The sequence below is a fragment of the Ammodytes marinus genome, assembly GCF_949987685.1.
Source record: "Ammodytes marinus genome assembly, chromosome: 10".
NCBI lineage: Eukaryota > Metazoa > Chordata > Actinopteri > Uranoscopiformes > Ammodytidae > Ammodytes > Ammodytes marinus.
The window spans coordinates 28848679-28865997 of record NC_137214.1 but is presented as its reverse complement, the minus strand read 5'-3'; the positions used below and the strand labels follow the sequence as shown (position 1 = coordinate 28865997).

Below are 17319 nucleotides of genomic sequence, written 5' to 3'. Positions count from 1 at the left end.
AAAGCCAACCTCTGTGTACGACGCTGACCATGTGCACTCAACCTTCGTAAACTGGGCCGCAGAGTGGTATTGCAACATGATAACGACCCCAAACACACCTCCAAGATGACCAGTGGCTTGCTAAAAAAGCTGAGGGTAAAGGTTATGGCCTGGCCAAGCATGTCTCCAGACTTAAACCCTATTGAGCATCTTTGGGCCATCCTAAAACGGGAGATGGAGGAGCGCAAGGACTCTAATATCCACCAGCTCTTTGATGTCGTCATGAATGGGTAGAAGAGGGTTCCAGTTGCAACCTGTGAAGCTCTAGTGAACTACATGCCCAAGAGGGTTAAGGTAGTGCTGGAAAATAATGGTGGCAAAACAAAATATTTACACTTTGGGCTCAATTTGTACATTTTTTCTAAGGGGTGTACTCACTTTTGTTGCCAGCAGTTTAGACATTAATGGCTGTGTGTCGAGTTATTTTGAGGGGACAGTAAATTTACACTGTTATACAAGCTGTACACTGACTACTTTACATTGTATCAAAGTGTCATTTATTCAGTGTTGTCCCATGGAAAGATATAATGAAATATTTGAAGAAATGTTAGGGGTGTACTCACTTTTGTGAGATACTGTATGAGTCATTCGGGGATCCACAACAAACAGTCTCTAGGGCTGTTTGTTGTTTTTTAAATCCAGGTCTGTTTTGGTTTTGGAAACGTACTGTGGCGACATGTTGAAACAATTTGTTTTTGATGAGTTGTCCGTATTCATTTTCATAATTATTATTTTTTTTTTTAAGATTATTTTTTGGCATTTTCAAGCTTTATTAGATAGTACAGAGTTGAAATTGGGAGACAGAGAGAGAGAGAGGGGGGGGATGACCTGCAGTAAAGGTCCACAGGTCAGATTTGAACTCGCGACCACTGCAACAAAGGCTGGAGCCAATATGGTACGCTCTCTTTCCACTATACTGCCTTAAATAGTCTGTCCTGGATAGAAGAATATGTGTTTGAGTGTTTTAACTATTCAAGATAATGTTGGTTCACACACAACCAACCAAACACTACAAACGCCTCTTATGTGGAAATATCAACTAGTTAAAGCTATAGTGCATAACTTCTGTCACCCACATGAGGAATTCTGAGTAATTATAACAACGCTATCGGTCGGTGCATCTCCATGAGGTGATCGCGCATGAATGTTATACCTTCTGCTGTACGTCCAGGTTTTTTTCTCAGCAGTAGAATCAACAACTGAAACATTTATTGGGCTCTTGGAGATTTTTCTGAGCTCCTGCGCCAGTGTCAGGGGGGGGGGGGACGGACGGACGGACACCAGTATGTAAACGCTGCCATACTGAGAAATACAGAGAGAGTTTTGTGGAGCTGATAGGCTTACTCAACTTTGTGTCAACTGGTTTGGAAGTGTCTTGAATGAAACCAACATTCATTTATATGAAAAAAGTTACGCACTATAGCAATGTAACCGATATGATATATCTATCTAGGTCAGGCCGTCACAAATAGGACAGTTGACTTAAAATCACTGTGATCTCATTAACACAAATGAAAGATGGAAAAAGGAACGTTTTAGACAAAGTTAATATGGATAAAATAGGGAGAAATATTGAACATTTGCAAGAAGACCTTAAAGGAATACTTCACACATACAGAACCAGCGTTCTATTATTATAAAATCACCATTATAATATAATGAATGAGGTCTTTCTTCCCTCAGTCTTCCCTTGGCCCAGCTGCCCTGTTAATCCTAACCCTACATTTTCCCATATGTGATGTCACACATGGGAAACTGTAGGGTTAGACAGTGAGACCATAACACACTCAGAGTTCAATACACCTTCATATTTCCACTGGTGAAGTAGGTCTTTAATAACAGCCTGTCACATATTGATTCAGAGGCTGTGCGATCCTTTTACTCTTATGCAGGAAAAATACACTCGCCTACAGAGACAGGCCGCCATGTAAACATCCTTTTATTTCTCATCTAATCCTGATGTAAACATATTCTTGCTTTCACCCAGGCAGAATGGCATATCCTGCTTTTTACATTTTCAAATGTATTTATTTATTTTTCATTTATTGTAAGTAGCAAAAATACAGAATAGATCAATAAAGAGACAGGAATCATGCAGTCAGAGATGTGGACTCGCGTCAACTCTAGTAACTGTTTTCTATGACTTGACAAAATAATAAACTACTGGAGACTCGACTTGGATGGCTTGCTTCATGAATGACGTTAGGCTAGTGCAGTTTTACTATGACTTGGTTAACTTTTCCAAGACAATAGGGACCTAGAAATATAATAAAATTGAGAAGAGATTGTCCTGAAGTAAAATACAGCTCTCGAAAAAATTTAGAGACCACTCCAAATGTTCAGTGTCTCTCGTTTTACTATTTATAGGCATATGTTTGAGTAGAATGAACATTTTGGTTTTATAATATAAACTACTGACAACATTTCTACCAAATCCCAATACATTTTTTCATCGTCAATAAGTAATGTAGAGATGAAGATTTAAGAAAAATCCAGACTGGTCTCTTAATTTTTTTCCGTAGCTGTATGATGATGAGTATTCCTTTGTATGGAAACAGAAACATCCACTTTTTTTTCAGCATATGACTTGCAGACAGCCAGTCAATCATTGCAACTCCTTATTAGGTAATGACCTTTTGTTAAAGGTGGCGTTGTCACTTGTCTGTCTGTTTTTTGTAGATGATGTGCTACCCACAACAATATAACTGCCTCCAGTGAAATATGAAAGTAAACTGTGATCCCTGTATCAACAATGACATATTAATATTGCTACCCAGCCTTACCGTGTATACTGTATGAGTGGACTTAAAGCTATAGTGCATAACTTCTGTCGTCCCAATGAGGAATTCTTAGTAATAACAACAACACTGTACTGCAAGCGCATCTTCTTGGGATTTTTCTGAGCTCCGGGGGCCAGTGTCAGGGGGGGGGGAGGGGGGCGACACCAGTTTGTAAACGCTGCCATACTGAGAAATACAGAGAGAGTGTTGTGGAGCATCTTTGTGTTAACTCGTTTGGCAATGGCTTGAATTTAACCGACATTCATTTATATGTAAAAAAAAGTTACGCACTATATCTTTAAGCCGTTTAAAGGAATGTATAAGGGAATGGAGTCCTGGAGTATATATCTGAGGTTGTGTAGGATACAGGCTGCATGAAGCACTGACTATAGAAAGCCATATTCATTATTTACCGTGTGCTGAGAAGCCGTATATGATTTACACACAGATTGCGTTTGGGAGAACACACATACTCTACATATAACTCAGTACTGGAGCTGTGCAGCATTTGAAATAAGCAGTAATCAATCCATAAAACTAGCCGTTATGCTGCTGGCATTGACAACAAATCATATCCTATACCCTATTTTAACGTTAGCCCATTTTTGAGCGACGCTATAAATATACAGCTCTGCAAAAAATTAAGAGACCTGCACTCCAAATGTTCGGTGTCTCTTGTTTTACTATTTATAGGCATATGTTTGAGTAGAATGAACATTTTGGTTTTATAATATAAACCACTGACAACATTTCTACCAAATTCAGATACATTTTTCGTCATAAATAGCATTTTCAATAAGCTATGAAGAGATGAAGATTTAAGAAAAATCCAGAGTGGTCTCTTAATATTTCCCGGAGCTGTATGTTGATGCCATATGTGGAGGATTCAGATGAGCGAGCATCATGATGAACTGACAGTCTGATGACCTGATTAGTTCATCCCATTGAGCAATTTAAACACTGTGAGCATCTGAGTTAATCCACTGAGATATACTGTCTGAGCTCTGTCACGTTCTGTTGATTTTAATTCAATAAATTCCTGTTTTCTTTACTGTTATAATGTAAAAGTTATAGGAAAAATCAAATGTTGAGTTTTGAGTCCATTTAAGATGCCAAGATGAGCTCTAGTCATTCTTAATGGGTATAGTTACTATGGGCAAATCTGTGACATGCAACACAGGGACATCGGTTCAACAAAAGCCGGTCAAAGGAACATAGAAAAACTGGTTAAAATATCCATTCATCCATTTTTCTAAACCGTTTATTCACTTCAGGGTTGTTGGATCATTTTGAGGAGGGGTACAACATACTACTTTGTATCTGTTAACAAATATCTATGGCTCTGTTTATCATTAGGGATAGTGTTTAGTCTCTGTAATCCATGCCAGTATGTACAAAAACATGTTGTGGAAAAAAGGAATAATGTGCCTGCCTCTCATTCATTATCTCACCACATCTGAATAAAATAACATTACACTTGACTTGAGAAAGAAAAAGATGGTCTCATTATGTTAGTGACTCATTACAGAAGGCATTTTTATTTTATCCAGGTCTAAATGTTCAAAATAAAAATGAACAGCAGGTTTGTTTAGCTTTCCCTTCTCCCTGAACATGTTTTTATTTCTTTTTTTTGTAGCAGTTGATTTATTGTTTTTTTATCTGACATTACATGAATGCTCAAATTTCACACTTAATTTTTATTTTTAGTGCTACACTCAGTCCACGCTAAATTACAATTAACATGGATATATATTTGTTTTTACACTCACTCTTAAACTTTGCGTATATGTTCATTCTTGCTCCCCCTTCAGACAAAAGCGGTAGTGTTTTTACTACACCAGCTGTAGTTCCAGGGTGAGCATATTTGGGGCGACTGTGGCTCAGTTGGTAGAGCGGGTTGGCCGATGATCAAAGGGTTGGAGGTTCGATCCCCGCCCTGCCACCTGTGTCATGGTTGTTGTGTCCTTGGGCAAGACACTTCACCCACCTTGCCTCGTGTGAATGTCGATAGTTAGCCTGCTATCGGTGTATGAATTTGTGTGTGAATGGTAACGTGTAAATGGGAACAGGTCTCCCTTGCAAAAGAGTCTTCGGACTCAATGGGATATACCTGTATAAATAAAAGGTTAAAAATACCCATGACAAAGGCATTAAGAAACACTATATAAAAATAGCATTCTATGCACTGATGGTCTCGTTTGCTGTTACATGTCATTTATGAACATCAGAGGAAAAATGAGACTGTTTCAGAAATATCTAAAGGTTCCTCGTAGCGCGTAACACTTGAGTAAGAATTGGAGGCCAGTCAGTCAGCTATAGCAATGCAGCTTTTACAAACAGACTCTTCAGCACGATGGAAACCATGGTGACAGAGATTAACACAGAATGCAGTACGTTATACACAGACAATAGGACAAAACATTTCATATTGGAAGTCTAAAACACCAAGTTACTCCTTGAGCAGACGCCCTAAGAGTTTAAGAGTTGTGTGGCTGTATTTTCTGTTGTTGTCATTGTTTTATTAGAATTGTTCAAATTTGAGATGACAATGTTTTTTTTTTCTTTATTTTTATTTTTTTACTGTGAGTTGACTCTGTTGTTGTTCTCGACCGTATCAGATTGTCTTCAACAGCTCCGGATTAAATTAAGAGACCAGTCTGGATTTTTCTTAAATCTTCATCTACATCATTTATTGAAAATGCTCTTAATGACAACATTTTATTGAGATTTGGTAGAAATGTTGTCAGTAGTTTATATTATAAAACCAAAATGTTCATTCTACTCAAACATATGCCTATAAATAGTAAAACAAGAGACACTGAACATTTGGAGTGGTCTCTTATTTTTTTCCAGAGCTGTATGTGTTTCATATGTAACATTGTTGTTGTTGATACGATCTCACAAAGGGACTTCTGATATAAAGTGCTGAAGATGCTTCACCTGACTCTGATCCTCATCTGTTGAACCTTTCTCCGAAGGCTTTAATAATTGAGCCTATAACACAAAATAACTGCAAAATGCACCAAGGGCGATAATCATCAAGAACTACACACGTCGTAAACAGACATGGTAACTTAACCGGTTTATGTTGGCAGTAACATATAACACAGATACAGATATAATAGAAGAATGTGAATATCGATCGTTGTATGAATGTGTGTGTGTGTGAATAGTAACGTGGGAATGGGAACATGTCTCCCTTGAAAAAGAGTCTCCGGTCTCAATGGGATTTACCTGTACTATATAAATAAAAGTAAAAAAAATAAAAAATAAAAAATAGCTATGTGATGTTCTTAGGAGACCACATTGCGTGTTAAAGAACACAGACTTGAGACTTGACTTGATCTTCTTTGGGTATTTCTGTACCGCTGCATATGGCACTGCTGCCCCCAAAGCATTAATACCACCATGATGTTTTTAGTAACACGTCTGTTTTGGTCATTTACTTACTTTTACCCTGACTAAGGCATTTACTGTTAAATTACCTCCCACACAGGAAATTCAGATTTCACATCTGTTTTAACATTCATACACACACACACGCACGCACGCACGCACGCACGCACGCACGCACACACACACACACACACACACACACTCTCTCTCTCTCATCTCTCTCTCTCTCTCTCCATCCCTCTGTCTCTTCCACTCTCTCTGTCCCTCTCCCTGCCTCTCTCTCTCTCTGTCCCTCTCCCTGCCTCTCTCTCTCCCCTCTCTCTCTCTGTCCTGTATCCTATTTCACCCTTGTGTATCACACCATCCTGTCCAAATCTTTGTCTCGTTTACCCTTAAAGGCCATCTCATATATCACTGTCAATGCTGTGCTTCGGTGACTCCATAATACTTTCAATTCACAAATATATCACTTTGTCTGCATTTGTCTGTCTGTCTGTCTGTCTGTCTGTCTGTCTGTTTCCATCCGTCCGTCCGTCCCTCTCTCTCTCTCTCTCTCTGTCTGTCTGTCTGTCTGTCTGTCTGTCTGTCTGTCTGTCTGTCTGTCTGTCTGTCTGTCTGTCTGTCTGCCTGAAAACATGTGGCTTGTGGCTTTTCCTGTTTTTGGTACAGACTCTCCATGTCCACCAATGGAATAACATTAAAATGTCTGGACAGTTATTGTGAGGGAATCAATATTCCACAATTATTCACACAAACTGCATATACATGGAACTTTAAGCATCACACATGTAGGCTATTTAGTTTCTCTTTTATAGGCTATAGCCAAGCCTGTTGCAACAAATATGGGGGAGGTTTTAAGAAAACGACATTTGTGAATTATTATTACCATTTAAATAAATATGTACATGAATATACAGTAGCCTACCTTATGTGACTTGTGCATCATCAGAATGAGCTGAGATGAATACACACACCAAACAAGGGCATCATAAACAGAAGAGAGAGAGAGAGAGAGAGAGAGAAAGAGAGAGAGAGAGACCCAAGTGCTCATTCAGGAATTAGGGTACATAGCCTAGATATTCTTACAAGTGTATTTTGTTTTTCATTTTGCAGTATAGGCCTATTGAGTTTTGCATTAGTTTTAATCATTTGAAGAAAAACGACCTTTGTGATTGCTTATTATTATTAACAATAATCTATCTTTAAATAAACTTGTGCGTGTGCATGAATGTACCTGTGTGTGACTTGTGCATTGTGTGTTACCTGTGGAGAGCAGCATCAGAATGAGCGGAGGTGAAACCGCTCAGACAGAAGAGGAAGACGAAGAAGAAATCGCAGACGTCACATGGATAGATGCAGCAGCTGCCCTCCTAATCACACACACACACAGCCAGCTAAATGCCAAGCTAACCCAACCTAGCATCCTACTGCTAGCTACATATATCGCATTTTTTTTATCCAACACACACACGCACACAGAACCGGAAATAGCAATAAATAAACAGAAAACTCGCACGGAAAGATAGACGGTGTAATAACCGTGTGGGAGCTACGTTGTATTACGGGTCACACACAGCTACAGTGGCCGCGATTTGCTTCCTACTGGCAGGCTAATCTCGGCTAGCGTCCGGCTAGCCATCACTCGCCATGGATGAATTAGTGGTGGAGGTTAGGGGCACCAGTGGAGCCTTTTATAAGGTAAATTCAAAGCATTTTCTTATATGTGTGTGTGCTGTGTTATGTCTGTTATTACGCGATGTATGAAATATTAGCGTTGAAGTGACAGGGAGGTTGTGTCGCCGAGATATAGCTATTCGAGTTGTCAAGGGCCCTCGTTGCTTTCCGTACCCGTAAACCCGTAAACAAAGCTGATATTTGGGATGTTAGCATAACTGTAGATCATATATAAGCTATGCGGAAGATATATCGAGTTATTGGCAAGCTTAGTTATTCGCTAAACCAAATGCGATGGTTGTAGTAGTGTTGATATTTCGATTGTAATGTCATGTTACCTGTAGAGTTGACAAGTGATGGTGCTGGCTAAGGCAGAGGCACAAGACAGGTGCTTCGATTAAAATGAGAAAATAGCAGTTTTTAAATGTTGTGTAGGTTGTTTATTGTGTGTTAATACGGCTGTTGGTTTATTATGGTGTTATGCTGAAGACAAACGTGAGGAATTTAGGGGGTTAACTATTAACTATGGGCTCTTATGATCTCATTAACCTGTGGTGAGGCTCATCTTTTTCAATGGCTTGACGTATTGCATTGTTTTTGTATACGCTACTACAACACTAGTATTGGTCTAAAAAAGTCATATGTATCTTCTCAGACCATAAACTTCAGGTGTGTGAGTCTGGTGTGAGCCAGTCTTTTGCCAGGCATGAGCTAAGAGTGTTGATGTTTTTATAACATATACTGAGGTAGAGTCTCCAAAGTGAAAGGCCGGGAAAACCCCCTTTTAATCTACCAAGTGGCTTGAAGACTTTGCCAATTAATGAAGAAAATCAGGTTGCATAGAGATATATTTGTCAAGTTTTTTTCTGGCATTGTTTTTGTAGAGATTAAGCCATACTACAACACTGTGGTTTGAAATAAATATTCCCAAAATATTCCTAAAATGTCGATGTATCTTGCAGATGTGAGTACAGATGGCCTAAGCTAGTGTGAGTGCGTCCTTAGAAAATAGACACAGACGTTTAAATAACTTGTGCAGGTATGTTTTTTTTTGTGTTATCACGGTTGCTGGGGGTCGTTGAGGTTATTCTGGGGACAGCAGTGAGTAATTTAAGAGGTTAAACATTGTCCTGTGGTGTTATTATGCCATAAACTAAAGGTGTGAACTTTTCGTGAACCTGTGTGTTGTAAGCTAAGAGATGAAGGTCTGGCATTGTTGACATTCTTGCATTGTTTAACAGACACTGCTACAACACTAGCCTGGTCCAACCAGACCATCGTACTGGTACTGACTACTGAAGTGAAATGAAAATTGAGCGGAAGTGGGTAGGCGGGTGGAGCCAGGCTACTACAACACCTGTATTGGTTTAGAAAAGTCATATTCACAAAATTCAAAATATCTTAATTTAAGATCAACAGCTGGTTTGGAACAACTTCTTCTCCACAAAGAATGTTGATGATAGAGTAAATAAATAATAGCACCAGCCATATATAATATTATATTTCATATTCACTGACTGTTTACTTCAAATTCCACCAGTTTTTAGCAGACCAGCAGATAAACAAAACAAAGCTCTGTTAATTCAATGATATATTAAATAGGGATTGCTTGCACTGATATTGTCATCTTTCTGGAATTCGAAGCATTGCTGCAACCAAACTGTATACATCAGATTTTTTTTTTTTTTTTTTTTTAATGTTTTATTATACATGTGATGAGTGTATGTCAAGTCGCCTTGCAAAACTATCCTGTCAGCTGCTTTGTACTCTACTTAGTTCATTCTCACTCTCATGCTGCATTCAATGTCAGCTGAAAAACTTGGAATAAACATTTTTGAGTTTATTCTATTGTATTTTTTCCTTTATCTAAGTTAAGTTTAGGTTGGCACTGGCAGCATTGGCAGCGGATGCACTTCTGTCTGTTAGTTGGGAGTGGTGGTGTCCAAAAATATATCACTGAATAGATCCAAAGAGGAATATTTGGCACACATTCTGAATACTGATTTACTATTTGGCCGGTGTTGTTAAGAAATTCTATAGCACTCAAAGGCAGTTTACCAATTTGCCAAGATTTAGTTTAAGAAGCGGATGTAGAAAATGCATTTTCTCCATCATCACTCATAGTAAAACGCAGGGTTTGCCAACTGCTCAACTTTGTCTGTTTGCTTCTGTAGAAGTAAATAGATAATTAGACTGAAGAACTATTTTTGTTTTAACTTCTTTCTAGTATATACTTTTTCAGATTATTTTTTTTGCATTTTCAAGCTTTATTTGATAGTATGGAGAGAAACAGAGTTGAAATGGAGAGACAGACAGAGAGAGAGAGAGAGAGAGAGGGAGAGAGAGGGTGTGGACCCTTAAGTAAAGGTCCACGGGTCGGATTTGAACCCACGACCACTGCAACAAGGACTGACTCCACATGGTACACGCTCTATCCACTACACCACCGGAGTGCACTTCTTTGTATAGTATTTGAGTTGCTAAAATGAATAGCACTCTTGAGTTTGTTTCTTTAGGTGTTAATGGTTTTCTTTGTCTGAATCATAGCAAGTATACGCATCATCAGCCAGATTAATCATTGACTATGCCCTTTTTTTTAAAAATAAATGTTTTGAACCTAAACAGTTCAAACACTTCTCCTTATTTATTTATACTTGTATATATACATTATTAAATAATAGCATTGATTTTTATTTGACTGAACAGGTGACTGTTTGTTTTGGTTGAGTAGGATTAGGATATCCTGTTTTATCTGTTTATTTAGTGATGAATGAGCTTTTGTCGTTAGCTGCAAAGAATAGCCACGTATCTGTATCGCAGTAATATTTCAACTGTATTTTGCTGAGTTGTTTTAATGAATGGATAAAATATCATGAGTGTGTTAATAAACAGAAATCTTGTGGTGAGGAAATGTCATAGTTTGCTGTTGGTTATACAGTAGGAGGCTGCTGATTATGAGCCACAAGTATGTGTCAAATAAGCACTGTTTGGTTACATACTTGTTAGTTAACAATAAATCTTCTTTATTTAAAAAATAACTTTAAATGTGTCAGAATTTCCATTATATCCTTCCTAAATCTGCCAGTATGGCCGTGACGTTGGCATTTCATTGTAAGTGAGTAAAGGTTTTTATTTTCGGTCCATGACCACAAGACACAACACAAGGAAGATAAACAACTTTCCTTAAAAGCATCAATGAGTGGCATTAAAAATATATTAAAAAGTCTTAAATTTAAGTTGGATATCCATGGGGGTACCCTGAAAATAATTAATCTAGAAGCCTTCAAACCACAAACTTAACCATCTATCTGACCTGTTCATAGTAGTTAAATTCATATTTTTCAACCAAGATTTAAAATTTTTACAGTTTCTTTCTCCAAATTGGCAAACATTTGAGCAATTTGTAAACCCCGAATTTACCCTGCGTTCCAATACCCACACTATCTACTATTTAGTATGGTAGAAAAAAGATTTAGGATGTCCCGATTCTTGTGGCCAGATTTAGGATGGTTAGAAAGACCCGGATGTCTACTACATCTGGCCGAGATTTTTTTTTTAGTGTTGAAAACATCATCCTATTTGGGCGATTCTGACCCACAATCCAGTGCGCACCGGATGTGACGTCACATCGAAGGAGCCTCCGTATGAAAAGAAACAGGGATACGACGGATATAAAAAAGCAAGAGGCAAGATCAAGGCGCAATGTTATGATGAAATAAATAAGTAAAAGTACGTCCCAACTGTATGCCTACTGCATCCTAACTAGCCCTGCGTTCCAACTGACATACATTTTCTTTTTACTACACTACATACTAAAGTGCAGAAGAGTTTCATGGCCACGTGAGAGAGAGAAAAAAAAAATCAGATAATTAAGATTTTTTTTCAATATGTCGAGAAATCTCAAGAATAAAGATGAATACTCCAAAATGCTATTGAAGTTAAGGGGGCATTTATGTATTTTCAGCATACTACAATTGTGACGTGCATGTATTGGGAGACATCTTAAATCTTTGTCTGGCATACTAAATAGTAGGGATTAAGTATGGGTTTTGGAATGCAGGGTCGATCATTTGTATTGTCAGGTGTAGAATAGAAACAAGAAAGAGTATGCGATTCGTAACGCAGGGTAACTGTCAGTCAGGTCTGTTCTAATCCAGCCGGTCACAGGTTCATGAAGTCACAGTGTTAATGCGATACAAAGAGCTTTGCCCGACTCGCGGAAGTGTTTGCTTCATTTCATCCATTGATGATTGTAAGCTTATTAGGCTAATGCAACCCTTAGAGTAAGCTAGGCGAGTCTCTCTCTCTCTCTCTCTCTCTCTCTCTGTCTGTCTGTCTGTCTGTCTGTCTGTCTGTCTGTCTGTCTGTCTGTCTGTCTGTCTGTCTGTCTGTCTGTCTGTCTGTCTGTCTGTCTGTCTGTCTGTCTCTCTCTGTTCTCTCTCTCTCTCTGTCTCCATCTCTCTCGCTCTCTCTCGCCCTCTCTGTCTCTCTATCTCTCTCTCTCTCTCTCTCTCCTTTCTCTCACTCTCTTCCCATCTCTCTCTCTCCACCCCCCCCTCTCTCTCTCTTTCTTTCTCACTTTCTCTCTCTCTTTATCTCTCTCGCTCCCTCTTGCTCTCTCTCCCCCTCTCTCTGTCTCCATCTCTCTCTCTCTTCCTTCTAGGCATAGTATGTCCTACTTGCAACACTTGACACACATATGGACACAAGACTGTATATAAACAGAGAGAGCAAGCCAAACCTTACTCAAACGTTATGCGTTTTTATATATATTGGGCGTCCTGGGGAAATGCACCTGTTGGAAGACCAAGAAGAAGAAGTACTATAGAATAAATAACTAAATACATCTTCACCTCATCACTTGATATTGTGGAAAGACTTGAGGCAGTTGGTGGATGATGCCATCTTTAGTAACTATAGCTTCTTGTCCTTGAAGGGCACCGTAGCTTCTGTAAATTATCTGAACGGGAAAGGGGTTAGCAAGGGAGCGTTGCAATCCAGAATCTCACCACTAGATGACGCCAACATACTGTTTACTCTTACCCTAGTCATTCTAACCTTTCTTGTTTCTCCTCTTGTGTCTGTTTCAGGCTTTCATAAAGGATGTGAACGACGGGTCGGTCACCGTGGCATTTGAAAACAAGTGAGTAACGATATCTTTATTAGGCACTTTTATATTTATATAACATTTTAATTTAATTTAATTTATTTTTAAATGACTGTTTTTATAGCATAACATATAAGGGATGTTTTTAAATTACTATTACCTATTATTTATTCAGGTTACAGTAATTTGCACAACGAACGACAGAGTGATAACCCTTTTTAATTTCACTGTATGTAAAATGTTATTTTTGCAATCATGTGACAAATAAAACTTTTGAACTATATAGCACCTTTTAAAAACAATGGTTTACAAAGTGCTTTGACATAAAACACATAGGAGCAGGTACAAATCAAACCAGTACATGCTAATCAAAAACCACATAGACAATAAGATAAATACACATGATGGTGAAAAGAGAAGAAAACTGAGCATACAATGTGATAAACCAAACTAGGGTTGCGTTCCGACTCGCATACTTTCTACTATATAGTATGTAGAAAAAAAGATTTGGGATGTCCCGATTCTTGTGGCTAGATTTAGGATGGTTAGAAGTACCCGGATGTCCTACTTCATGCGGCCAAGATTGTAAGTGTTGAAAACTGCATCCTATTTGGGCGATTCTGACCCACAATCCAGTGCGCACGTGAAGTGACGTCACATCGACGAAGCCTCCATATGAAAACAAACGGGGATGCGACGGATATAAAAGCAAGAGGCAAGATCAAGGCGCAATGTTATGATAAAATAAGAGAGTAAAGTATGTCCCAAAAGTATGCCTACTGCATCCTAACTAGATTCTTTTTATCGTCGGATGTAGAATGTAGAATAGAAAAAAGAAAGAGTATGCGATTCGGAACGCAACCTAGATTAAAAGGTGCTTGGGTTAATAAAAAGAGAATAAACAGACGGCATCAATCAGGTTACAGGTTATAATGTATTTTAATCTTGCCCCTGTAAAGCACTTTGAATGGCCTTGTGTCTGAATTGTGCTATAGAAATAAACTTGCCTTGCTTTACTGATTCAGCAAGCCTTGTCTCCAACCTAGTAATGTGCATAAGCAACACATATCTAATGTAAAATGTTTTCTTTTGATGAAATTCACACGTATAATCATGTTTTTTTGTCCCCTGTGTGTCAGTTGGCAGCCGGAGCGTCAGATCCCGTTCCAGGATGTTCGTTTCCCTCCTCCAGCCGGAGTCTGTAAGGAGATCAACGAGAGCGATGAAGTCGAGGTGAGGGCCAGTTCATATGAATAATAACAACAAAACATTTGATCTATATAGTGATTTTCACCTGTTTTTATTTAGATTAGATAAGATTATTTTTTGGCATTTTCAAGCTTTTTTTTTTTTTTTTTTTTTTTTTAACCTTTATTTATACGGTAAATCCCATTGAGACCGAAGACTCTTTTGCAAGGGAGACCTGTTCCCATTCCCACGTTACCATTCACACACTCATTCATACACCGATAGCAGCAGGCTAACTATCGACATTCACACGAGGCAAGGTGGGTGAAGTGTCTTGCCCAAGGACACAACAACTATGATACAGGTGGCAGGGCGGGGATCGAACCTCCAACCCTTTGATCATCGGCCGACCCGCTCTACCAACTGAGCCACAGTCGCTTTATTAGAGAGTACACAGTTGAAATGGGGAGACAGAGACAGAGAGAGAGAGAGGGGATGACCTGCAGTAAAGGTCCACGGGTCGGATTTGAACCCGCGGCCACTGCAATATGGTACTCGCTCTATCCACTACGCCACCGGAGCATCCCAGTTTACTTTTAAAACTGCTTTACAATATTAATAAAAGCACCAGATTGCTGTTTGTTTACACAGCAGAGATATGTTAGTGTTGGGGGATATAGTGGTTCTAGTTTTCTGGGCCAAAGGGATTCTTCTGGCTTATTGTTTTCCATTTTTAGTGATTTTCATATGAAAATACCTGGAAGTGGAATCAAGGAATTTGATATCATGTTAGGTTATATCAAGTGAAAGGTTTTGTGAAATGTAAACTGTGTGTGTGTGTGTGTGTGTGTGTGTGTGTGTGTGTGTGTGTGTGTGTGTGTGTGTGTGTGTGTGTGTGTGTGTGTGTGTGTGTGTGTGTGTGTGTGTGTGTGTGTGTGTGTGTGTGTGTGTGTGTGTGTGTGTGTGTGTGTGTGTGTGTGTGTGTGTGTGTGTGTGTTTTTCTCCAGGTTTATTCCCGGGCGAACGACAAGGAGCCGTGTGGATGGTGGCTGGCCAAGGTCCGCATGGTCAAAGGAGAGGTAGGACACACAGCATCATTTTCTGTTTTTTTTTTGTTTTGTTTTTATCACTTGACTTCTGTACATGCGTATATACCCTAGTAATGATAAGAATAAATTAATTAAATATTAAATTAATAATTAATATTAAATTAAATAACAGACCCGTGAGGAACTCGGGGCAGAGCCGCTACTCCTTTGCATTGAAAGGAGCCAGTTGAGGTGGTTCGGGCATCTGGTAAGGATGCCCCCAGGGCGCCTCCCTAGGGAGGTGTTCCAGGAGGATCCAGCTGGAAGGAGGCCTCGGGGAAGACCCAGGACTAGGTGGAGAGATTATGTCTCCACGCTGGCCTGGGAACACCTCAGGATCTCCCAGTCAGAGCTGGTTGATGTGGCCTGAGAAAGAGAAGTTTGGGGCTCCCTGCTCAAGCTGCTGCCTCCGCGACCCGATTTCGGATAAGCGGTTGAAGATGATGATGATGAAATAACAATAGAAAACGGATATTAAAAACATTTTTAAACTAAAACATTTCTATAAAAAAAACATGGATCAAATGTTCAACTCTATTCAGCAGATCACATGACTTGTGTACATTTATACTGTAGTAATGATACGAATACATGAATTAACCCAAAAGAAATAACAATATAAAACAGAAAATAAAAAGTAAAAAATAAATAAAAACATACATGGATGAAATGTACAGTCATACAATAACAAGCATCACGATCTAGTCTTGTTTGTGAGTAGGGTTCTCACAGGATGTGTATTTGTGCTGCTGAGTGTTTATGTCATGTCCTTTTAGAGCTGAATGAAAATAGTTCTTATGAATGAATCCACTTCTGTAGACTGCGTCAGCCATGGCTCACCGGCGCTCCTCCAGTTTCCCATTATAATCAGTTTTTCAAACCATTATATTAGTCTGACTAAAGTTTTCAATAATAAATGATCAAATAAATTGTGCGTCATTTAGTAGCGATATCTTGGGCAGAACTCCTATCTATACACAGTCATTACTCTGATATAAGTATATATCAATGTATATTCATGCATACGGCAAATGGCAATGTGTATCTTGTATGTAAAGTAATTGTAACTTTAGCTGCATATACAGCTCTGGAAAAAGTGAAGAGACCACTCCAAATGTTCAGTGTCTCTAGTTTTACTATTTAAAGGCATGTGTTTGAGTAGAATGAACATTTTGGTTTTATAATATAAACTACTGACAACATTTATACTAAATTCCAATACATTTTTTTGTCATTAAGAGCATTTTCAATAAATGATGTAGGAATGAAGATTCAAGAAAAATCCAGACTGGTCTCTTAATTTTTTTCCGGAGCTGTACATAGGTAGGGGGAGGGGGTTCAGTGGTTAATAAGGCTTTGGAGAGCTTTGTATGTGTGTGAGTGTATTTGTTGTATTGTGTATATTTCTTTTGCATAATTTAGCTTTTCGTAATGTTAAAAGGCATTATTACTGACATCGTGTGTGTGTGTGTGTGTGTGTGTGTGTGTGTGTGTGTGTGTGTGTGTGTGTGTGTGTGTGTGTGTGTGTGTGTGTGTGTGTGTGTGTGTGTGTGTGTGTGTGTGTGTGTGTGTGTGTGTGTGTGTGTGTGTGTGTGTGTGTGTGTGTGTGTAGTTCTACGTGATAGAGTATGCTGCGTGTGACGCCACGCTAAACGAGATCGTGACCCTGGAGCGGTTACGGCCGATCAACCCAAACAAAGCGGCAACTAAAGGAACCTTCATCAAGATCAGACTGGAGATACCGGAGGACCTACACAAGATGTGAGACTGATGGAGACACACACATACTATCTCTCTCTATCTCTCTCTCTCTCTCTATCTCTCCCTCTTACTCTGTCTCTCTCTCTGTCTCTCTCTCTCTCTCTTACTCTGTCTCTGTCTCTGTCTCTTTCTCTTTCTCTTTCTCTTTCTCTTTCTCTATCTCTCTTACTCTGTCTCTCTCTATCTCTCTATCTCTCTCGCTCTCTTTCTCTTTCTCTTTCTCTTTCTCTTTCTCTCTCTTACTCTGTCTCTCTCTGTCTGTCACTCACTCACTCACTCACTCACT

General features: G+C 39.0%; 1 protein-coding gene across 1 annotated transcript in view; it reads left to right on the top strand.

Annotated features, from left to right (window-relative positions):
- Window positions 1-7586: 7586 nt before the first annotated feature.
- Window positions 7587-17319, top strand: part of fmr1 (fragile X messenger ribonucleoprotein 1) — a 23378-nt gene continuing 13645 nt past the window's right edge. Inside the window, exons 1-5 of the mRNA XM_080035573.1 lie at window positions 7587-7913; window positions 12980-13032; window positions 14136-14229; window positions 15192-15263; window positions 16885-17033. Coding sequence (XP_079891699.1) covers window positions 7863-7913; window positions 12980-13032; window positions 14136-14229; window positions 15192-15263; window positions 16885-17033 — 419 coding nt within the window. The 5' untranslated portion in view covers window positions 7587-7862. The remainder of the gene's footprint in view (window positions 7914-12979; window positions 13033-14135; window positions 14230-15191; window positions 15264-16884; window positions 17034-17319) is intronic.